Raw genomic sequence first — 26,489 nt, forward strand, 5'->3', positions numbered from 1 at the left:
TCCCAATTAATATTATATTTGTGTACATAAAGAGGTTTTCGTTATTAATTTTGTTAATGTATGACCATATAATATTGTAAAGCAGTCTGAAGTTGAGAGATATTTTTTATTAATAATATTCTTATGATTTATTTAGATATTTAACCAAACAACATTATAAAGTGTAAATCAACACTAACATAAATCAGATACAAAAATTAAGTACCACACATCAAATATAAATTAAAAAATTATTTGATAGCTGATTGACACCAGCATTAAGCCAAGTTGAACAACGGTAAAATAGGTCTGTAACTGAATCATCAAGTTACTCACCGCGTCTAACTTTAAGCACATTTAAGTTACTTTAAGTTTCTCAACGCCAACGATCAACCCATCATTACTGTCAATCCTTTCCGAACGTATTTTGACATAGTGTGTAATCACCTTTACAGTTTCACAATGCATAATCTGCCTTAACCCTTGGCGTTAAAGATATGTATTCTATTTTCAAAATTGACAGATCATTTTGAAGTATCTAAGCCCCGCCTACAATCTGCGCAGGATAGGCGAAGAGCTGAATGAAGCTTTAAATCGAAATTTTATTTAAACGTATAGTGTCTTCATTAACACGTAGTAATACAAATTGTTTAGCTATTAGTATTTAGATCTTTTACAAGCTCATATTAACTTGATTCCCTCAACGGTAATATTTCTTGGTCATCTGCAAAATAAAAAATAATAGGTACACCGTACACATACGTTTTGTTTAAAATAAACATAATAAATTATTCATAAACGTATAGAAAATAAAATACAATCAGATTAATTATGAAATAAATGGCCATATCTCACATGCTAAAAAAAAGAGGTGAAATCAAATGAAAACCGTGTCGGTTAATTTATTACTTGGCTACGACAACCCGATAAACAAAGCAAATAACAACATTATTAATCTTCGAAATACACAAAACAGAACAAAAGAACAATAGACCAGTAATATACCTACTTGGACATAATAATTTATATAAACTAATAATAAACAATCGTTATAATATTATACATAATACATTACCTATATAGGAAATAGGAAGCAGGATAAGTTACCATTAATAAAAGATCGCCATCTCTTACGCTCCGCAATCAGCACTTGAATTAGATACGTTTCATTTCAATTTATATTACGGAAAACTTGTTCGAATCTGCATAAAATACAACCAATAAACTACAAACCGTGACATTGTCGATGTAAATCGTAAAGTTATAATTAATAACAATATTCCATCAATTCTGAAGCATGTTTTAATCTTTTTGACGACTTGTTCGTGTTAACTGTTAACAGGATAGTATCATCTATTTGACAAGGAAAAAAAGTAGCTACTTATTTTTTTTTTGTAAGATACAATCATTAAGGGGGCAAAGGATGACATCCATACAGCCTAGCTTAGTTTAAATCTATAATAATTATATTCTTAGCAAAGCTTTTTGGTTACATAATAAGCTAGTCTTCCTTATTATATGAATACTTTGGCGAATACATCTTTCTTTTTTTTTAATTTTTCTCATAAAAAATATATAGAATACGTTAAGTATAGAAGGATCCTTAAATTAGTCCTGTCATTCACGTATCGAAAGTGACGTATAAAATTGTATAGTCACGATAAATTACGGTGCTTGTGTAACTCACGTATTACTTAAATAAATAGGAAGGAAATTATCACACTGTATATTTTTTTGTACTATGTACGTATGCAATTAATGTTTTTTTTTCGTCGATATAACCAGTCTTTAGTTTCGAGGCAGCTGTCATCGTTTCGCGGGTAATTTAAAATTCGAACGGAATTCTTTTTGACACGTTTTTGTTTACGGTATTTAAAAATAATTTTCGCCAATTTTTTATTATAAAACAATGTCGTTGAACTTTAGCAAATATCAGGAAATATGCACCTTATATTTATGTACAGTTAAAATCTTACTTTTGAAAACCTATGTTTATTAGTAAAAGTAGTCTGATAAATTCTTATAAATTTGTACATAAAAAAGGAATACATTGTATGTAGATAGGTTAATTGAGTATAGATTTCAAATGTTATCTTAAACGCTTGCATATAATCCATACTAATATTATAAATGCGAAAGTAACTCTGTCTGTCTGTCTGTTACTCAATCACGCCTAAACTACTGAACCAATTTTCATGAAATTTGGTATGGAGATATTTTGATACCCGAGAAAGGACATAGGCTACTTTTTGTCTCGGGAAAATTACGCAATCCCCACGGGAACGGGAACTATGCAGGGTTTTCTTTGACTGCGCGGGCGAAGCTGCGGGCGGAAACCTAGTTTAAATATAAATTTTCCTTCTAAAACGAAAATTACATTTCCAAGAAACAACGGTAGAACAATAACGCAAATATTTTAATGATATAACAATTTAGATTAAATCATGGCGGTCGGTAATCTTCTCGGAAACCATCAAAATATTTCATTCATTTTGTAACATGAACTAAATTTTACACACACATTAAAATTCTAGCTAATAGGTAGGGAATTTAGACAGATATTTTATTAGGCTGAGGCACAGTCTAAAAATATTAAAATATTTATACTGTGGCTGAGGCATGAATGACTCATGTTATAATTTATGTTATTCAAATTCAAATTAAATGGGGGAAAATATAATACTTAATTTTTTTTATAGGTAAGCACTGCATTACCTATTAAAAAAAATCAATAAAACAAAAATATGCTAATTTATAAGCTTGTTTAATGTTTACTAACAACTGTTTATAACTGAATTTTTTTTATTATCTTCATTGAAACATTTTTTTTTTTTCATTTTACTCCTTCTGGGCTCCTGTTCGCACAGAGATAACATACTCATAGCACTATCTATAAAAGTCAGTACACAATAACAATATAACAGATTCAACCAACTAAATTTGACCTTATCATCCTAACGACTTTCTCTCCCCACTGCACGTATCGAATGAAAAATGCATCACGAAAACATCCATGTTTATTACTATCACGTCAACATAATTACAAGATGACCCGTAGCGCATTTTTATTTATTAAATAGATCTGAGTGTATTTTTATTAATGGTATAATTGAGTTTTAAATTTGTTAACACCTCATTCACTGTCAAAGCTATTAGACTATGGAATCAATTACCAATAGCCATACGCAAAGCTAGATCCATTGATGTTTTCAAAAACATGCTCTTTGATTACCACATGTCCTTAATTAAGTGATGACTTCATATATTCTTTCTCTCATCTGTATTTATTTATTTTATTATATATTATATATATTATTTTCTTTATTGTTGTAAATTATGTATTATTTATATTCCTACTTTCTTAGTATTACTATATTATTATTATATATATTGCTTTGGTATGCACCACCTACTTTTATTCTTTCTTTGTTACTGTTTTCCTTGGTTGGGTTACCTGGAAGAGATGGCTCTGTAGCCATAAGGTCGCCTATTGTGCAATTTGATGTATATTTTACTTAATGTTATTTCATTATTTTGGTGTGTACAATAAAGCTTTCATTCATTCATTCATTCAGTTTTCGCATGTAACGTACATTATACACACAGCATTAGGGGGCGTCCATAAATTACAATTAAATTACGTGATGATAATATATAGCCAGCCTTCCTCGATAAATAAGCTATCTAACACCGAAAGAATGTTTCAAATCGGACCAGTAGTTCTTGAGATTAGCGCGTTCAAACAAACAAACAAACTCTTCAAGAAGTATACATTTGACCAACCAAGGCATTCCAATTCCTTTAAAAAATAATACATAGTACTAGTATTATATATTCTGTGATAATACCTTTAATTCTTCCAAACTAACAGTGAATCATTTCGCTATAAAATAACTGCCGGTTCGATGACGGTTTATGACAAATTATTAAATGTTAATCACACGGGATATCAGGTGGGCGTGAGTAAGCCGGAATAATTTGAGAAGCTTTGTTATTAGTGTTTAGAATTTCTCCTTTTTGTATGAAAAATCTTGTAGACACTATATTCATCAAAAATCTTGAAGGTTTCTTCATTTCTACATAGGTATATAAATAAAAATCTGAATCGTGCTGAATTCCTTACACGTTTTTATTTGTATGTTAATTGACTTCTTAAGGTCTCGATTTTGACCAAGTTTAAACGGACAATTTTAATCAAAACTTTGTACACTAATCAAGGTGACAATATAATAATCTTATATATAAAAATGAATCGCAAAATGTGTTGGTAAGCGCATAACTCGAGAACGGCTGAACCGATTTCGATAATTCTTTTTTTATTATATTCCTTGAAGTACGAGGTTGGTTTTTATGTAGAGAAAACGTAAACATGTACCACGGGCGAAGCCGGGGCGGACCGCTAGTCTTATATATAAAAATGAATCGCAAAATGTGTTGGTAAGCGCATAACTCGAGAACGGCTGAACCGATTTCGATAATTCTTTTTTTATTATATTCCTTGAAGTACGAGGATGGTTTTTATGTAGAGAAAACGTAAATATGTACCACGGGCGAAGCCGGGGCGGACCGCTAGTATTATCATGAATTTAAGCATATTTTTAAGCTTTTTAAACTACCTATATCATTTATTTATAGAAGACACCTTATGATTCAACAATAAATAGACCTTACGAGACAGTTACAGGCATTAAATAGAAACCCGGCCTTACTTGAGTCACGAGTATATCTCGAATCATGCTAATGACTGACAAGGCCTATATAAAATGGACCTTTTAACTTTTTTTTAAGCTGTAAAAAAACTACAAACTTATTTTATGTATCATCCATTTATTTTACAATCCTGTTATTTACGTCACTTCTTTTAATATACAGTAATACTAGCGGTCCGCCCCGGCTTCGTCCGTGGTACCTACATGTTTAAATTACTATCCTATCTCTCAAGTTGGATTGAACTGCACATGGTGTGCGAATTTTATTATCGGTTCGTGTCGGTTAAGGTTAATTTTATTATCGGTTAATCGGTTAAGTGGTTTAGGAGTCCATAATTGGGGGCAAACATTGTGACTAGGGCATGCAGAACCGAGTCCGGTTCCAAGTTTCTGAAACCCGGTTCCAAATCGAGCTCAGAACCGGGTAGAACCGGGTTACCCGGTTCTTTTATAATACCTCGAAAAAAAATACGAAATAAAACAAAAGTAACTGTAAAAGTGCCTGATGGGCCTTTTATTTTACGCGGCTTGTGTCTTTATTTTATTAAATTAATAAAGAAATAAAATTTCAATACTTCTCTTTATTTATCAGTCTTATAAAAGTACCTTTTTATCATAATATCACATATAAACTTAAACCTTATTCATTAACTGCAAACTGTAAAGCAAAAAACCGGCCAAGTGCGAGTCGGACTTGCGCTCCGAGGGCTCCGAACAAACCTATTTTTTATAATGTTGTAACTTTAAAATTTATATTTCTAGCAATTTTTCCTTTATCTGTGTTATAAGACGTTACTTTTACCAAATTTCAAGGCTCTGTGTTCATGAGAAGTACTTACCCTGTAGGTTTTGAGTCCCATGTGAATGTCGAAATTTGCGAAAATTTTCAGCATTTACGGCTGTATCTTTTGATGCGTTGGTTTGTGAGTTTGACTTTTTCACAGCATCAAGGGACCGAAGACTTGAGTATGTTTTTTTTTATTCAGGATTAGGCCAGCATTTGACCATCGCTTCGCCTGATGGAAAGCGATAAGCGTGGTCTAGGATGGAGCATGCTGACCAAAAAGATGCCTATTCACTTTTCTTTTAAATAAGTTCAGTTTATAATTATCAGGAAACACGCAGGCCGGAAGATTGCTCCATTGCTTACTGGTACGCACGAGAAAGGATGAAGCGTAACGCTAAGTGCGTATAGGTGGAATGTCGATGACATAGGGGTGGAGACCAGCACCGCGTCGACTGGACCGATGGTAAAAAGGAGAAGCAGGTATCAGATTATGCAGTTATTCAGCACATTCACCATGATAGATCCTGTAGAAGACTGCTAAACTGGCCATTTTACAACGATGTTCCAAGCTGTGTAATTTTGAGGTGGTGAGGGCCTCATTCCCGATAAGCCTTATCGCTCGTTTTTCGATCGAGTCCAAGGCGCTCAGTTGGTATTTTGCTGCACCAGCCCCAAAGGTGATACTCCACACCCGACCGAACTTGACTATTCGATATAAATTTCAGCTTGATACCAAAAACAGAGTGGATCATTATATGAAACAGTAAAATCAACTGTTTTTCAAATTCACGACAAATCTAATAAAATTTCATCATCATCGTCATTTTCGAAGCCTAATATTTTTTTTTGGTAATACAACCATAGGAAACTTATAGCATATCTAAGGTTAGACAACCAATCAGAGCCACGCTTGAGGCGTGGCACGAAAATTCGCGATGCACGTGAGTTTGACGTTGCCAGATAGAATAAATTTGTTAAAATAATGCAGCAAAATATAAATAATACTTTTTATTTTAATATTTTGGTCGGAACCGGGAGAACCGGGTTTCATATTATTCAGACCCGGTTCTCAAGATCATCAAAAAACCCGGGTTTACCCGGGTTTTTCGGAACCGGGTAAACCCGGGTGCATGCCCTAATTGTGACAGGAGATTTATATAATATATTAAGAAAACAGGTATGGTTTGAAAATCACGCAGGTTTCTATTATGTGGTAGGTTATTTAGTAAGTAGTAATAACATCTATCTTATAATAAAGCACAAAATGAAGTAGATAAATTGAGGACAAAGGATTCTTAAATTCTCCCTACATATCAAAAAATAAACCACCTACATTAAACATGCTTTTCATAATGCTACATCAATAGTCAAGTCTTTTAAAATAGTAATTAATAAAAGTAAATTAGACCGCCTGCTTAGTGCCGATTTTTGGCCTAAGGGAATTAAATTTAGACGTTTTCGCGATTTTGTGCCAAGGAACAATACAAGTAGTTCTAAAAATATTAATAATGGATGATAAATCATTTACTTATTGTATAACTTCTTATAACTGTAAATCAGTTAAACGATCGATTAATTATATTCGTGATTTAATTAAGTATACCGATATACTCATTTTACAGGAGACATGGCTTTTGCCACATGATTTGAATTATATAAATGAAATAAATAGTGAGTACAGTGGCGTGGCCAAGTCGTCCGTGGACACGTCCACGGGAATATTGAGGGGCAGGCCCTACGGTGGGTTGGCCATATTGTGGAATAAAAATAAATTCCCTTTTGTAACTCCTATTCAGTGTGCTAATAATCGTCTTGCGGCTGTTCGAATACTAATAGGGAGTAAGTTAATGTTATTAATTAATGTATATATGCCAGTTGATAATAAGGACAACATGACGGAGTTCATTGATTGCTTGGCCGAAATAAGTGCTATTATTGACGAGTCGGACACTCAATGTGTTTATATTATGGGAGACTTTAATGCCCATCCTTCCGCCGAGTTTGGCCAGGAGTTAATTAAATTTTGTAAGGATATGTTGTGGGAATGTGCAGATTTAAATATACTCGGCATAGATTCTAGTCATTTTACATATATTAGCGAAGCACATGGCTGTCAGAGATGGTTGGACCATTGTTTGACGACAAAAGCCGCATGGCAAACAATAGCGAAGGTAAATATTCACTACGACGTTGGGTGGTCGGATCACTATCCATTAAGTATTACATGTCGAATATCTGACGAGATTATACCAACAATCATCTCTGACAGTAATGTGAATAGACTGAATAGCTTTAATAGAATTAAGTGGGGTGTAAGAACGGAGGAACAGATTAGGAGTTTTCAAAAGTATTGCTGTGATAAATTGGACAGTTTCTGTGATATTTTTATTTGTAAATGTAGTAGTATGCACCAATGTAAACATCTTGATGAGCATCATTTATATATTAATAGATTATACGATCATATTGTGAATATTTTACAAAAAGCTGCTATTTTTAGTGGAAGCGTAGTAAACAAAACGAAAAATAGGAAACATGTAGTAGGCTGGAATTTCCATGTTAGAGAGAGCCACCAGGTAGCTAGATATTGCTTTAAGGAGTGGGTGGAATCGGGCAAACCTATATATGGACCTTTATATGATAATATGAGAAAGAGCCGTATTATATTTAAAAATAAAATTCAGTGGTGTCAGAAAAATGAAGATCGTATTAAGATGAATATATTAGCTACATGCAGTAAAAACAAAAACTTCGTAAAATTTTGGCAAACTACAAAAAAGCTTAATGGTAGAGAGAGTAGATCGGTTTCTGTAGATGGTGTGCAAATGTCAGATCAGATTGCAGAGATATTTGCTAATAAATTCAAAACTAAGCCTCTCCCTGTAAAGAGTGTGCCCGGTGTTGAGACCGTCAATCACAACGAGCCAGTAACTATATATAAGGAATCATGCATAAAATTTACTCATAAAGATGTTAAAAAAGCCATAAAAAGCATACAAAGGGGAAAATCACCTGGCTATGATGGTCTCAGCATTGAGCATATAATTTGGGGAAGTGAGAAGTTGGTCGAACATTTGTGCAACCTATACAACAAGTGCATAAAATATTCTTATTTGCCCAAAAATTTGATAAGAACAATAGTTGTGCCTATTGCTAAAAATAAAAGCGGTAATCTAGGCGATTCGTCTAACTATAGGCCTATATCTTTAGGAACTATATTAAGTAAAGTGCTGGAGCGTCTTATTCATCCTGAAATACAGAGATCATTAAATATTAATGAAGCACAGTTTGGTTTTCGTCCTGGACTATCAACGGACGCAGCTATTTTTAGCCTAAAGAGTACCATAAATTACTATAAGCAACACAAAACATCGGTGTATGCTTGCTTTTTAGATCTTAGTAAAGCTTTTGATCTGGTAAATTATGGTATTCTTTGGGATAAACTGGAAGCAACAGGAGTTTCTTACAGTGTAGCGCGTCTGTTGAGATTCTGGTACGGAAATCAAACAAATTATGTCAGATGGGGCGACTCCATGTCTAGCGGGTATAGGTTAGAATGTGGAGTACGTCAAGGAGGGCTAACCTCTCCGGACCTGTTCAATCTTTATATAGATGGATTGATTGGCGAGCTCAGGGGAACCAGGGTTGGATGTCACCTTGGCGACGTGTGCGTAAACAATTTAAGTTATGCCGACGACATGGTTCTGCTGAGCCCTTCAATTAAGGGTCTGAGAAAATTACTCTCAATTTGTGAGAATTATGCTAATTCTCACGGCTTGAAGTATAACGCTTTAAAGACCGAATTGATGGTATTTAGATATGGACAGGGACCGGAGAGAATACCTGGGTTATTTTTGAATGGTTCTCCTGTTAAAATCGTGGAACAATTTAAATATTTGGGTCACATTTTGACGGGGGATCTAAAAGACGATTCAGATATTGAAAGAGAGCGCAGGGCCCTTGCAGTCCGGAGCAACATGCTGGCGCGAAGATTTGCCAGGTGCACTACTGACGTTAAAAAATTGTTATTTAAAACATATTCCATGTGCATGTATACGTGTCAATTGTGGTGTAACTTCACAAATAAAGCGATTTCTTCATTGAGAGTGCAGTATAATAACGCATACAGACTCTTTATGAAACTGCCCAGGTTCTGTAGTGCATCTGGCATGTTTTTGGAGACGAGGGTCCCGGATTTCATGGCCATAATGAGATCTCGTATTGCAAATTTTTGGGAGAGAATGAGACGCTCCAGTAATAGTATTCTGGTGGCTGTCTCTAACTTTTATGACAATCCTTTACTTCTGTACTGGAGCAAAGTTCATTCATCATATTATGCTAGGGATAAACCTATAAAGCCGGGAAAAAACTATAAATGATGCTCTAATTGTCTTTAATTTTTTTGTATTTTATTTTGATTGTAATTTGTAACTTGCATATGGGAAGGGACATTTCCTGAAATAAAACAATTTTATTTATTTATTTATTTTTTATTAATAGGTAAATTATTAATAACCAATACAAAATTAATATTTTAATCGTGATTAATTCGTAAACAATGATTATATCTCTAAATTAATATTGAAAACATGGAATATTGAATTCCAAAACATAACCTTTAGTAACATATTCTCAGTACTAGACGCATAAATATTACAGTATTATTATGCAGATTACAATAAGTTGTCAAATAATTTAGATAAACCATACTATTTGCTGTATATAATCGTGCGAAATGTCTGAATAACTGACTTAAACATCATATTTTATGAATTCTATTTAATTTACTTGTATACATATTTATACAAGTTTACGATGAGTAAGATAGCCAGAACCCCCATAATATAATTATCAGTTTAATAGAGTATCAGCGAAAAGTTTACACTATAATATAGCAGATGTAGATCTTATGTAGATATCAAACATCATGAGGAAACAGGCATGACATGGGCATGACGAAGAATCGAAATTCAAAAGTTTGACAACCCGCACTTGGAACGCATGGTGGATTACGGCCTGATCCCTTCTGACGGGAGGCCCGTGTCCCAGAAGTGGGAACATACTGTGCTGATCCAATCATTATTCATTAATTAAAACATTGAGTTACTATTCATAAAATAGTAAAAAAGCAAAATCAGAATAATACAATGTACATGTAACATGTGAATACTATTTTAATACTCACACACATACACGCACATAATATTGACCATTTTGGAAGGACCGTCCCTATAATCAAATAAGAATATCACACCTTTCTATAAAAGTTGTCGGTTCAGAACTTGATTATTATAATTTAGAGACGTCATCTTATAATAATAGGATTTGTTCGATAGATACCCTCTTAATCCTTAATAATTTTCCTTATATTACACTAGAAACTGATAACTTAATAAACTGTCCGAGCAAGGTGAGTAAAACCTTTGGTCGTAGAGCAAACACTTTTTATATTAATTTGTATTCGCTTATAAAATTCATTATTATAATGATCCAATTTTTTGTATATTTAAATATTCAAATGTATGTTTTAATGGTTAATTTCACGGTGCTTATATTTTGATTTCTTCCATTGTGTTTCATTTAGTTGGGTAAGAACTGAGATTATTTGCGATTTTATGAGTGTAATTGGGTCACTATCGCCTACTCATAACTGTAATAAATGATTTTAAAGTAAGACGGTGTAATTTCCATACTAATATGTATTTTATTTAATGTTTTACTTCATATTTTTTAATGGAACATAGAGGAACCTTATTTATATTATATACCCAATCCACAAAGGTTTGTTACCTCTGTAAACGCATTATCTGTACAGATTATGTTATTACCAGTCATATTTGAAAGTAATAAAATGTTCTCAAGATAAATTACTCGGAATACGTTTAAGGCTTTATCACACTTACAATATTAATTTATGTTATTCAGAGGTGTGATAAACCTTTAAGATAAACTTAATAATACGATTTGTGTTGTTAAAAGTTCGTTGTATAAGAAACTTCTGAACCATATTCATTGTTACATCATGTACCCCAGTAAAAAAATATTTTTTTTGTCATTGACAGCTGTCAAAATGCGCGGGATTTACAAATGTACTTCAAATGAAGTAGCCATGTTTTAGTGACTAAATTAAAATAAATTAGAACTAGCCTTTGTCATAAAGAATATTCGTCCTGGATAGATATTCAGCGGAATATTGGAAAATCTATAATTAATATTGTATTCTTCTTATTTAAAAACACAAAATATTATGTTCCAGTTTTTAGTCACGACAACATAAGTATAATTTCTCCTGGTTTTCTAATATGTATATAGTTCTGCAATATAGTTAAAGCTACGAAAAAAAAATTTCTCCGATTTACAAAACTGACCATAGCCAAAAAATGCGTTTTTTTTACCACAGATAGTCAATATTTTATGCTAACAGATAAACAATTTTTCCTACCATTAAATCCCCTATTTCGGCCATACATTGAAACAAAGGTAAAATAGAGCGTGCAGGACACATCTTAATGAATGCAAAGTCCACGAGGCGTGTCGCTTTGTCCGTCCGGTCGTTAGTAATGTTATATTGTTAACGAGTATTGGGTTGCGTTTTTTTGTTCTCTAATGAGGGACGTGGATTTGTGGTGCTTTTATATAACTAGGAATAGTATGATCTGATATAAAAGAGTATAATATTTTTGTAACTGAAAAAGAGCGTGTGTCACCGATCACACGTCAATTTTTTTATTTTGTTTATTTATTTTTCATTCCAGAAAAAAATACACATAATATCTATTACTTTGCCAAACTGTAAAACAGTTTGTTGGCAGATGTAGCTCCTTTTTATATAATCTTATAAATACATTTTTCTTATACAATTTACACTACAAAGTGAAACTTCTTTGGCAATATACAAAGATTGGCAACCCAGTACTGCCATAAATTAAAATATTGAATTGAATTGATACTTACCAAAATCGTCGCCTTACTCCATGACGTGACGGTATTGCAATGACGCGACCTTGAAATTTTACTCTCAACTCGCTTAAATATAAAGATCACTTCAAAAACACAATGTAGTATACTCCAAATAATCTACTAGTTGTCTAAAACAGGGTTGACTAAAAATGTTTTTAAGTGTGGTCCATTTAAAAGAACAACCTTAATTTGTTAATGTAAATTTTACTAATGAAATTGTAAGTTCTGAGTTTTAACTTGTATGACTGATTACTTTTTTCTACTGCCTTCGAGTATTATTTTGTCACTTACTAAAAGGACATCGTACTTATATTGGTTTATCTGTCTACGTATTCAATATTCACAATTAACTTCTTTATTTTTGATTTATTTTATATTTAACTATGATAATACGAGCCTCCGTCTTCAGAATATATATTATTTTTCTCCTACCTCCATTTATTCAGTCTTTCGATTTTAAAATGTCATCGATGAAATAAACAAAATTCCTTCTCCTTTGTCAACCGCGACGCAAAAAAAGAAAAAGCCAGAAGCATAGCCTAGGAATTTGAAAATGGAAGAAAAATTAAGAATACAATGGAATCTAGGTGGTCTCGACAAGATGGGACCACGTGGAATCGAATTCCTATTAAAATTATTGTTATGTAAGAAAGATTTGTGCTGCTTTGAACCGGTGTTTAGTTCTAGTTTGGTTTTTGTTTCGGCGGCCATTGTCCAGAGATGAAAGTGGAACAATTTTTGTAATGTAAGTTATTTTATTATAGTTTTTTATAAGCTCAAGTATAAAAGCAGATGGTGAATCAAATATCTTTACTTGTAGGCTATAAACAACCGTTTTTTTTATATTTCGTATTACATACTACATAGATTTCAATTAATAGTACTTAACAAATAATTTAAACTCCCAATAATTTACTATTCATGATCACGAAGGCACATAAATATCAAATGATCTGTGTATTTTTATTTTTTTAGTCCCATACATATATTTCAACACAAATTATATTTTATTATAGGTACACATTAAAATCATCAATTAAGTAAACCACGGATTAACAATTCCAAACGCCAAGTGGAACACAACAAAAAACGGAATGTATTAGTCGAATGCGAGATATTATCATTAGATACATAGGAATTATCGAAGCTCATTAAAATAACTCCCCATTGATTTATGTTAAAACACGCAACGAGTACAAATTACATACACATTAGTTTAGTGATGATATAATTTACGATTACTTTAATACATACCGTTTTATTTATCACTTGTTTTCGACTATTAGTGATTGTTTGTTTATATCGTTCTATGGATTTTTTATTGACGACGTCGCGTGCGTCGTTCTTTTGTTTTTAATTTTATGGTAGATCGAACTTTTTGGTCGTAAGGAATTTTGTATGAAAACAATATTAGTTGAGATTGTTGAAGGAGATTTCCCATAGATTTACGACTAACGGTACTACAAGTAACAAATAAAAAGAAATGCAATATCAAAGCTTTAAACCTAATTAATAGAATGTCATTTTTATTAACTATCCAAATTACAAATTACAATAATAGATGTTTTTAATACAATAAATATCATAAGAGCAGTGACTTACTACAACAACCACATGAAGCTGAACAAGCGGCACGTGCCCGAAAGCTCCTATGACTATATGCGCGCCTGGTACTTGTGCGGCCGAGGTAAATGAAAAAAAAAAACTAAATTATTATTTTTCGAATGTTTCTTTGTTTAATGAGTTAAGTAAATAAATAAATTTAATTTAATATTCTCGAATTATTTGTGCGCAATAAAATTATAATAATTATGACATCGGAAGAGACAATTATGAATTGTAAAAACACACTTTAGAACACTCCATATGGAGTTATGATTGCCTGGTACTTTGGCTTTCTAAATAATAATAAGAACAATTTTGAGTGTGTATCAATTTTATTTTGACGACCACTTTTGACGATATTCAATAATCAACACCTACAATTTATTTTACTAATTACCTAATTATTTTTATTTCTTCTGTCCATAAAATAATAAAAGCCGTTCGTCTACGTATTATTCCTAAAAACAAACATTCCTACTAACAATATTTACAATATATTTTATAACACAAAGAAAAGGTTTCTCGTAATGATATATTAAATAATAAGAAACTGTACGTATAATTAAACACAGTTGGAAAAATTTAAACTATCATCTTTACCGTTTAAAGTAATTCAACAAGCCCTTAATTTATATCTTTCATAAAATTACCGCCAAAGAAAACAAACATTAACGAAATTTCATTAGTTCAAATCCAATTTGGGAACATTAAAATTTTACGATTCGGCAGCACTAAACATTTTGATTAAAAGCCAATTAAAATGATACCATGACCTTTTTATGGGAACACAAAACGTATAGGTATTCAAAAACTCAACAAATGTTACTTTGAAGACTTATTACAATTTTTAAAGAATTTTTGATAATGTCTCCAAAGTCACAAAAAAAGAAACGAGGAGCGCGATGCTATTAAAATCGTAGTTTTAATTAATAATCAATTCACAATTGTGATTAATATTTTCACAAATACTTAAAAGTGTATTAATAATAAATTAAAGAAACGTTTTTACGTATCTATTACTTTATGGCATTGCCTGATATAAGCCAAGTCAATAGAATGAAGAATATGAGATTGTCCAGTGACCACATCTCCATTCACATTCATCATCATCATCATCATCATCATCAGCCCATATATATTCCCACTGCTGGGACACGGGCCTCCTATGAGGGTACAGGCCATAATCCACCACGCTGGCCAAGTGCGGGTTGGCGGATAATTCAAATAATAAGCCATTCACATTACTGTAATATAATTGGCCCAATTTCTATTTGAGATTTAATACCATATTATGCGGTCTATGTCTGCGGTCTTTAATTCATACACATAGCATTAAAAGTAGAATTATTAGCTCTTTCAATAACTATATAGGTCTTGTAATATGCAAACATGTTTGAGTAAGGATGTTTAGATCTTTCGGAGTTCACACAAAAAATATCCTATTTTTTTTTTCAAATTTTCCATTTTGTACATTTTGTCCTAACAAAATAGTACAGTAGAAATATCCTTTTTGGTGCATTTTTTACGGTTATGTTGTTTCTATGTTTGATGTTTATGTTCGTTTTCGATTTTAATAAGTTTAAGAGCCAACTAAAAAAAAATCCCTTCTTAATGTTATAAATGCGAAAGTAACTGTGTCTGTCTGTTACGGTTTCCCGCTTAAACCTCTCAACCGATTTTTATGTAATTTGGCACAAACAATCTTAAAACCCTGAAAAAGAACATAGGCTACCTTACCGCTAGTAGATATGATATAAATATGAAAAATATGATATATTATCTCATTATTACAGTAGATTAATTGTTTTAAACAAGATCAATCATAACAAAACGATTACATAAGGCTTATGTTATCTGTGGTGGCAGTATCGTCTGTCAACCGCTGTCACATTATACAGTTTACACATCAATTGCTACTGGATTTCTTTGAAATATAACTCTTGTGTATTACGCCTAATTATAAGGATTAAAAATTAGAATTGAAGGTTGTTATTTTAAACCTTCTATTACTTATCTAAATAAATAAATAAATATTTCAGGACAATTTTCACACACGGCACGATCTGATCCCACTGTATATCTGATCCCGAACGGCCAAGCCACATATTTTGACTGGTGTAGAGTTTGTGAAGTTAGGCCTTGTAGAGTTAGGGCGTGTAGTGTTAGAAGCTTGGCTCTACATGAGATCTGATAACTTTTGCGAGTGCGACAACGCGAGTAACGACAGTGCGAGTGTGAGATATGGACTCGTCTTGGCAACATTTTACATGAAAATGTTTTTGGTGGGATTTAATTGACAAAGATAACAATTCTTTTGAATATACGACAGTCCATTGTTTATGAATACCGTTTAAATATTAGATTAAAGTCGTTCTCATAGAGTCATTATTACAATCGCACATTTGCCAAGTTTCAAATATTGCTAAAACTTTAAAATATTCATTTCAATTATCGCGTACAATAAATAAAATCAATTTTCAGTCAATAAATCACAAATTAATTGGCCCTTGGCGTGGGCAGACTGGCTCCATACATATTTCATTTTAAAACCAATATTAATAGTACGGACTATTAATTTTAGTTTCATTCATCAATATTTATCTGTAAACACGTGTAGGTAATCAACGTATTTTTAACTTCAAAAATGCAGATTTGAATTTCCGTCCTATTTTGTATCTGTTCGAGCTGTTAACAAAAATGTGGACCTAGTACAATAGGACTATAATAATAATTAATAGATATTACTGACTATAATAACATAAGATATTCAGGGTTACTTGTAAACCAGCGTAAAGTCGTAGAACAAATGTTGTTACTTATGATGTTAGCTATCTTGTCCTGCGAGGTTTCTGGTGTTTTACAACCCTGTATAATATATCAGATTATACATAATAAACGCATGTGTATTTTGAAATATTCGTATAATCGTAATTCGTCTAGCAGAATTATAGTGCATTTGTGTCTTATCTTCAATTTGTCTTTAAACCGGTGAAGTGGTAATACATCCTCAGGACGTAGATATTACCGGACGTCGTCCTTCACTCCTACCGACATCGATATTTGTGAACGAAACCGTTTATTGATTTAATTAAAAAAAATTAAATTCGTCAGGATAAGGAATAGTGAACTAGGGTTGAAGTTTGTAGGGTTCCCGAGTTTTTGTAAATTGCCAAAATTAACTCGATGATAACGACTTCAATATTCTGAAAGCCTGGTACTATGATTCGCAATCAGAATAGGTTTATTCAAAAGTGAACCAATGCTACTTTACCTTATCTTAAATATAATTCATACAACTCAGAACAGACGGACAGGCTTCGAGTGGGTAACACCGGTTTGAAATACATATTCGTTATAGATTGAGAGAAATTATGTTTCCTGCTATTTATCACGATTCTGGTAAAAACTGTTATCGTTAAATGCGATTTATAGAAAGCTTAAGTATAATGGATAGAGTTATGGACGACTTGAGCATTGAAAGTAGCAATGATTTTATTTGTAACTAGCGGTCCGCCCCGGCTTCGCCCGTGGTACATATTTACGTTTTCTCTACATAAAAACCATCCTCGTACTTCAAGGAATATAATAAAAAAAGAATTATCGAAATCGGTTCAGCCGTTCTCGAGTTATGCGCTTACCAACACATTTTGCGATTCATTTTTATTTATAAGAAGACTAGCGGTTCGCCCCGGCTTCGCCCGTGGTACATATTTACGTTTTCTCTACATAAAAACCATCCTCGTACTTCAAGGAATATAATAAAAAAAGAATTATCGAAATCGGTTCAGCCGTTCTCGAGTTATGCGCTTACCAACACATTTTGCGATTCATTTTTATATATAAGAAGAAGAAGAAGAAGATATCGATGCATAGACTAAAATTATCATACCTCTCTTTGCAATACGGATCTACATCTCAATTTCTCGAGAACGGAATTAGTCAAATAGAAAAATTGCATTGATTTACTTAAACAATGTAGTATCTGCGAGGCAAATCAAGAGTTTGTTCAAAAAATCATAAATATCAGAGTTTCAAAGTTATTTCAAATTTAACGTCTATATTTTATACTCCGAGAGAGAAAGTCAAAATTAATTATGTAATTTTAATTATAAATAACTGTATACCATTAACCTACTCCAAAATAAATTACTCTTAACCATTAATCTTATATAGATAGTTCATTATCTCTGACTGAAGATCTTTAAGTTATTAATAGTTAAATTAACTAGACTGCAATAATTTGACGGTTCATTTATCTGAAATTATTAACTCCATGAGATAGATTTAGTAACTACCTATAGACCAGAAAAACGCAACTAATAAGATAATCATGGCCTCTCTTTTGTATAGAATTTTGTACCTGATTCGACGGTGCATTTTATTTATTTATTTAACACTTAATTAGTTGTACAAATAGGAAACCTTAGAATTACTTACAGCTAAAAAACAGAGTACAACTAACTTGGCGGCCTTATCACTAAATAGTGATCTCTACCAGGCAACCACGCCATAAGGTAACGAGCAAAAAGGTCACTATATTGGCGGGACGAGAACAGAAAAAAATAATAATAATAGCAAGAAGTTTAGTGTTATTAATGTCAAAAAAAGCCTGAAAAATAGCCTAACAATCGTGTCTATCAAATATAATCGCACTAAATTAAATAAACAGATAAATAGTAATTTTATATAATGCAACGAAATTATGACTTGTGCTGATGAGAAAATTTTCTAAATCGGACTAAGTAGTAGATAGTTTCGGGGCTTCTTTGGTACAAATAAACATAGATGTCTCCAATTTATAACATAAATACGGAGTTTTTGATGCATCCATCCAATGCAATTGAAATCCTCGATTATTTAAATTCAAATTCAAATGCCATTCGCAATAATTTGAATAAACGGTAGTGTATTTGAATTCAACAATTGGTACCATTTACTGCTAATGTGACATTCATTACTAACTGTGACTTGAACTAGATCACTTCATAACAATGCATATTGACCACTATAGTATAGGAGACGGTTGTGTTTACACGTATGCTATCTTATATGTATTTTTATGAACAGTCCTGAGTCTAGGTTGAAACTGATTTTCTGAGCGACATTGCAGAAAAAACTGTATTATTATAACTATTTTTCTTGAATATAAAAATGTATATTTTTAAATGTTAGGTTATGTTATGTTGTTATGTATATAAAATAATGAATTATTACAAACAAAAGCAGTTAATAATGAATATGAATTCAAATACATCTTCTTAAGGATATGTTGATTACAAGCAATTAAATGTAACAGTTAAGGCTATCACAGCCTTGTCAGGAAGTATAATATTTCTTTAGAAATAAATGTTTAATTGGATTAATAAATAACGAATTAATTAAGTGTGTAGGATGCTTAATAATTGAACCATAATTCAAGTAACTGTTGACATTAACATTTTAAAACCTATCATATTTTTCTTTATATAATTTTGTAATAACTTAAGAAAATATCAAACAGACTACCTGAACCTATAATTCGTTGTTCTACGACTTACTGAAGGGTATCGAATACCTATACATATTATAAAATTTGATAAAAATCAGTTAACCGTTTCCAATGAGAATGACAACTAACACTGTGATACGAAAATTTTATATAAAATTATATTTAAACTAATCTTATAACAAATCTATTTTTAAAATCAAATAACCAAGAAATTCCCCAACCCTCTCCTGTACTATAACGTGAATATGTATTTCGCAGTCAATAAGCACAAATCTCATTACAGAGACAATGCTGAGCGCAGTTCCGTTCGCAAAACTACAATGGGACTTCCGGTTATTATTGTATCATCTATAATAATATGTACATTTTTATAGACAAATTGGACTAAATTATTGAGGTGAATATTTCCGTTATTTTATAGATAACAGAGATAGCAGGTAGTTTTAAATAATAATAGTTTAAAAAAACTAAAAAACACGCTTTTTATAGAAAACCGAACTAAATAATAGAAAATTTTATCAAATTAGTGTATTGTCATCGGTCCTCAATAAATCTACAAAGTTTGAACGAAATCTGGCCGTTTAAAGTGGGTCAAAATCGCGCCCAAAGAAGTCGGTTACAAACAAACAAACATACAGGTGAAGCTAATATAAAGCGTGTACTTAATAAAAATGACTATAAATACAGACATACCTAAAAAGTTTACTTGTAAAAATGTATTAGAGTTTCGATTTTATATTATCACCTACTTCATGGAAAATTTAGTGTACTTATCTAATTATTTATGTTTTTCTCCGTTAAAGCCTTTTCTTAACTTTGAAGATAATGTCATTCTGGAATTTTAGCGAAATAAATGTAAGTACAGTAATTGACTTTTAATTTTAAATACAGATTTGATTGATACTAGTGTTAAAAAATATATATTTTTCCTTAATATTTGCAACAAAAGAATTAAATGAAGTACAAATTCTGTATTTGTCTTTCACGTGATGTAAAAAAACCTACTTTTAGTTTCAGTAGGCGTTGTGTGAATTGCCCATGTCGCAGTCAAACGTTAATTGTTGGAATTAACAAAGACATCTTAATCAATGTTACAGCTAAACTAAACCCACACGATTATGGTTCTTATTCGAATAAATTGTGAAGAAAATGTTAACGAAATTTCATTGCAGTTAAAAAACAACGTCATAAATGTAAATATATGAAAATGTCACGACGAGTATAATTCCTTTTCTGGTGGTTACTGCTCATTATTTTCTATTTGTGATATTAGAATCTATCAAAAAAACTCCTTTCAAATCATCATAATATATTTACTGTAATGTTTACGTTACTTACCAATTTTGTTAGCTGTTAAAAGAAGGTATACTGACGGAAGTTGAAATAAACTGTATGTCGGTTACGTCAATGAAACAATAAACTGATATGAAAATTAATAATTATATTTCTAACTAGCGGTTCGCCCCGGCTTCGCCCGTGGTACATGTTTACGTTTTCTCTACATAAGAACCATCCTCGTACTTCAAGGAATATAATAAAAAAAGAATTATCGAAATCGGTTCAGCCGTTCTCGAGTTATGCGCTTACCAACACATTTTGCGATTCATTTTTATATATAAGATAAACTCAGACTAGCTTCGTAAAAGTATTTCCACCATAAAGGATCTCTTTACCCTCTAATTTCATTATATTTATGTAATCATAATCATTTTCTTATCTACCCCCATTGAAATAACTGTATTTCATTGACTGATTATCGATTTAAGTTTGATTTTTTCTGTCAAAAGGCGGATTCACACTGAGCGAGAAGCCTTGCAAAGCAATTGCTCCGCAAGACAGCTCAGTTAGTGTTGACCAGACCAAAATAGGTTTTTTTTTACATTTCGTCTTATTATTATTTATTTGTATGTTTTGTTTTTGATGTGTAACATCTATAGGCGCAAGTAAAACCGATTTCTGGCGCGGCGATGCATGCCACGCTGTATTATGATGGTATATAAACGTATTACGTATTCTATAATATATGCAGTAGTATTTTAATTAATATCGTCGTACAAAATAATGTCGATGTTGTCACATTTGCCAGGCGTCCCTCCTCACATTTTTTATTGTTTTTTTGATAAGTAATAATTGTATTTTACGTTTTGTGTTCTTTGAATCGTTATTATCCATGTAAATATCTATTAAAATCTTCACTTCTTATCAACAGAAGCATCCTCTGCGGCGGCGTGTCGCTAGGAGCGCACTTGGTGTGCGCACGAGTCGCTGGCTTGACGGACAAGCAGCGGGCCATGTGCCGGTCGTCGCCGGCCGCGATCGCTGCTGTGGGGGATGGTTTGAGGTACTGTGAAGTAGAGTATTTTCTTCTAAGTAGAGTATTCTTACTTATTTGGAAGCTGGCAAAACATTTGTGCAGGCCTTACAGGTCTATAAATATTCATGGGTGACGTTGATTATGAAAAAATTAAAGTGTGTGCGATCAAGTGACCACAAGTTATTCATTATACCTGAAATAGCCTACAAGGCCCCTAGGTAGAGTAACATATATTTTTCTTCTTAAGAAAACACGGGCAAAGCGACTGGTGTTTATAAACATACACACCTTTTGAAACAATTAAAATTAAAATACTGCTTCATATTATCAAAAGCAATAACTACCTATATACAATTTGCAGATTACTGTTACTGTTGTGTGTGCTATTTATAAGTAAGGAGAAACCAGTAAAACTTACATTTTTGTGAAATTTGGTACCTCAATAAGGCATAAGCTAAATGAAATTAAACTAAGATTTCAATGCACTATGCTAATGCCTTCAAACTTACCAATGTTTGTTCCCTAGAATGGCGTATGCCGAGTGTCGCTCACAATTAGGAGGCTACAGGTGGAATTGTACGGGCATAGGAGACGGCAATGATTTCGGTCATGTCATGCCTTTGGGTAAGTATATATTTGTATGTATTTATAGTAAACTGTTACAATAATATGATAAAGTTAAGAATTAGTATTAGATTATTTATTCTAAGACAGCATGTGTTTTGTATATTAATGTGGGTTTTGGTGGTTAGCTTAAATAATTAAGTCATTACTTTTTGATTTAATAAAATATCGACTATTGCTTTTAACCTATATCTTTGTTAATGAATATTGAAATTTCACGTAGGTTAAGGTCGTGCTTTATAAGTACAAAAAGTATGGCACAGATAAAATTATATCTTTTACGTTGTTTCCGTAGTAAACACCTTCCGACACATTCCAATTAGCAAGTTTCATAGTATTTTCTACATTTCCTAAATTCCATTAAGAAAAAAATATTATAAATGATAATTTATACTAGAATAGTAGGCTTGATTAAATTAAATTAGTCTGTCTCCGTGGGGTTGCTCGTAAAAAACCTACGTAAACATAATATTTTAAATTCAATTTGGGTGTACCGTTGTTTTTCGTCTTTTTTATGAATCTAAATCTTCATTGACATAGAATTGAATTTAATATAAGGTAAATGAAATTATTATTTTGATGTGAAACTTCTTTAGGCGCGTTGAGAGCAAAATTTTAAACTCGCGTCATGGCAATACCGTCACGTCATGGAGTAAAGTCAAGTTTCACTTCTGACACGTGTGCTCGGCAGACTCGATTTTTTTTTACATGTAGTTAGTTGTACGTGGTTGTACATATGAAGGTGCTAGTATTATGCATGCATTAGGATTATGGAGAGAGCAAACGTAACGTAAACAATAAAAAAGTACAAAAACGAATTCGTATTATAAACCACGGTGTCTATCACTATACTGTACGCCAAATAAAAAAGCATATTGTAGTAGGTATCCAAAATAAAGTATTTTTTCTCGCACGACATGTATTTGATTTTCCTCTTTTTATTAGCTACGTCACGTTACAAAATAATATAACTTAATAGGTAACATAGCACGCTCGAGCTCTAAAAATAAACTACTAAATTGAACAATTTGGCACGCTCTATAAATAAACTATGCTACTTCAATGAATTTTAATTTAATTATGTTTATATAATTGTGCATATTCAAATATTGATTTTTCGTGCGAATTGATTACCTAGTATCTATACTAATATTATAAAGCTGAAGAGTTTGTTTGTTTGTTTGTTTGTTTGTTTGTTTGTTTGAACGCGCTAATCTCGGGAACTACAGGTCCGATTTGAAAAATTATTTCGGTGTTAGATAGAAAATTTATCGAGGAAGGTTATAGGCTATATATCATCACGCTACGACCAACAGGGGTGGAGCCACGGGGGTGAAACCGCGCGGAGCAGCTAGTTAATAATATAAATGTGTACATATTTTTGCACTTTTCTCTTAATCAATATATTATGAAACAACAGGTTAATAAAATCACAAATTTTCCTTATTTGTTTTGCTGTGGGAAGTATAACAGTGGGGGGTAAATACTAAACGTGATATTATTTATTGGTTTCTTTGGTAATAAAGTGATACCTACAATTAAAGATTTCTCATACTTACCAAGTAATAATAGTAAGTTGTTAATGATTTTCGGCTATAGAGGAATGTCGATTTAGACAAGATATAGGAGATTAGTGTTTTTATAGTGCAAAAGTATGCACGTGAAACAAATGCACTCGGTTTTTCAACACATTACATTTTGCATAATAAATATTTAAAAAAATTATGTTACTGTCGCGATTCCTATGTGAAAATTAGACAACTGAAAAACATAACAAAAAGCGTATTGTTTACATGACTAGGTACAGCAAATTTCTCTTCAGAGCTTTTCGCGTAAAAACCTCTACAAAAAGCTCTCGCATTTTTTATTATTAGTAACTATGATTATTACGTTCAGAAAGTAAACATAAAAGAACATTCTAATACTTAAATATTTCCAGAATATAATTTGATATTTTTCCTTTGAAATTATAAACATTTTTGCAAAAAGCCCCATTTACATAAACTTAAAAGCTACTTTACTTGCGATAACTTATGTCCTACGATACATCGTATTTGATAAAAGTAAGTGAATAGATAAACTTATAAAGTGATTAATAATAACTTAAAACCAGTATCGAACTAAGATTAACAGCTGGTTTTTATAACAGTTGTTTTAAATCAGATATTGTCAACCTTTTTATGTTATTAATAGAAACATATAATTTTCTCTCGAATCATACAATATTCCATCAAATATTGATCAAATATCAGACATATTTTATCAATATCGTAACTAGTTTCGAATTCATTTAAAAAGCTTTGCATAGCTTAATAGACTCTATATACTGGTTGTTATGCTCACATAGCATTTGCACAAAGGACTATTCGGTTGTTACTCGAGACCATAACCTATTTATGTACAAAAAAATTACAATGAAAGTTTGGCCAAAAATTTGACATTACCTACGTTAAGAAAACAGAAGAGAGACAAAAGAAAACCAAGGGGGTTTACTGTAGCACAAATTAATGTTACTGTATTTCAGGTAACTTCAGGAATTTCAATCAAGTGCTGTTTTAATATTATTAAATGAAGACGAACAGCACCTAACAACAAGTATTCTTAGAAAATCCTATGAATGCCAACAAAATTTTAAGTTCGCTCTCATAGTTTTATGTTCGTAATAAATTATGTCAAAAGTGACATTTTAAGATTGCAACCGAAGATTTTCGACCGCGGAACGATGTCACTGACCTCTGCTAATTCGACTGTGCATAGACTATATTGTTGTCATGTGAAATAAATCATCACTTGAGGAATACACCAACATGGCTGATTTAGTATTCGTTTATACACACTAATCATCATACAGCAACACATCTAAGCCTTAATAGGAAACACTGGCTTCCTATGAGAAATCATAAGAAGTCCATAGTGATGAGAAAAGCGCTTATTAACCAAAATGCGCCTATAAGTTATAATATGCTTTTCTTTGGCAGTATATAGGATAACTATAATCTCAACTTGGTTACCAGAGCTGTAACGGTATAGCTACATAAGATCCTGCCATTAAATCGAAATTTGACCTAGATTACTCCAAAGAATACATAACATTTCATTATTGTTCGTTACAAACGACACAAATAACTGCACGTATACTGCGACTAATAAGCTTGCAACCGAAACTGCTGCTTTTATAGAAACGTGTGATTTTCACAAGTTTATAGGTTACTGCAGTTAATGTTAACTGTGTTTCTAAATTATATTGACAAATTGAATAACATAAAACAAATTTAAAAAAATACAAATAAGCGTTTGCATTCAATGAAATGTCTACAGGTCCTTTTTTTCATTTTCATAAATTAACCATCAATAATGCGTTCTTAAATAAGTTATAATATTTAAAACAATGAAAACTATTAGAAATATTGAAACACAAAATATATATGTATAACGTTTCAATTCATTTACTTTACAATGAATAAAATTAGTCATTAAATTTAATGTGATGGAGTTACACCCAAGTAAAAAACATTTAAAAAAATTTTTCAATAATTTATTGTCAGTACAATACAATTACCAAACAGATTATAAATACAAACAAAAAAAACTAATCTCTACGTCTCCGGTATTTACACATACACAATATCTATCAGATCGTCATTAACTTATTTTATAGGCTTATAAATAAACATACAATAATTTCCAAGATATATAGTCAAAAGCAATCACATAATATCGCTAACAAATCAACAAATTAATAGACGCGCTCATTAAAACCTTTTTATTTACATATTCCTGTTACACAAATAAGAATAAAAACACACACTCACGAAAGCAAATAAACGTACGATATCACACCCACATTGACACCTGTGATTTATACTGCACGGCTAATTGACTTGTGTTTGCTCAACGCTTTTATAATATACGATTTGTCGGAAGGTCGCTGTTTGTAAACGATTGATGTATCGTAAAAATGAAATTTTTGTGACTACGAATAATAGTGTGTAGGGAATAGCTTTTTCTTTTGTAATATAATAT

General features: G+C 31.8%; 1 protein-coding gene and 1 long non-coding RNA gene across 3 annotated transcripts in view; one reads left to right on the forward strand and one right to left on the reverse strand.

The window, feature by feature from the left end:
* The window catches only part of LOC149478303 (uncharacterized), a 242,386-nt gene that overhangs the window by 210,392 nt on the left and 5,505 nt on the right, over nucleotides 1-26,489 (reverse strand). The gene's annotated exons all lie outside the window — the stretch shown is intronic.
* The window catches only part of LOC149478308 (protein Wnt-7b-like), a 91,650-nt gene that overhangs the window by 49,038 nt on the left and 16,123 nt on the right, over nucleotides 1-26,489 (forward strand). For both annotated transcript variants that reach the window (XM_089709543.1, XM_089709544.1), the window contains exons 3-4: nucleotides 21,738-21,869; nucleotides 22,369-22,466. In XM_089709543.1, the coding sequence (XP_089565669.1) occupies nucleotides 21,738-21,869; nucleotides 22,369-22,466 (230 nt within the window). The remainder of the gene's footprint in view (nucleotides 1-21,737; nucleotides 21,870-22,368; nucleotides 22,467-26,489) is intronic.

This window comes from Colias philodice, chromosome 22, assembly GCF_061535455.1.
Source record: "Colias philodice isolate Cphi_HAF_F1 chromosome 22, ilColPhil1 Martin Lab GWU primary, whole genome shotgun sequence".
Classification (NCBI taxonomy): domain Eukaryota; kingdom Metazoa; phylum Arthropoda; class Insecta; order Lepidoptera; family Pieridae; genus Colias; species Colias philodice.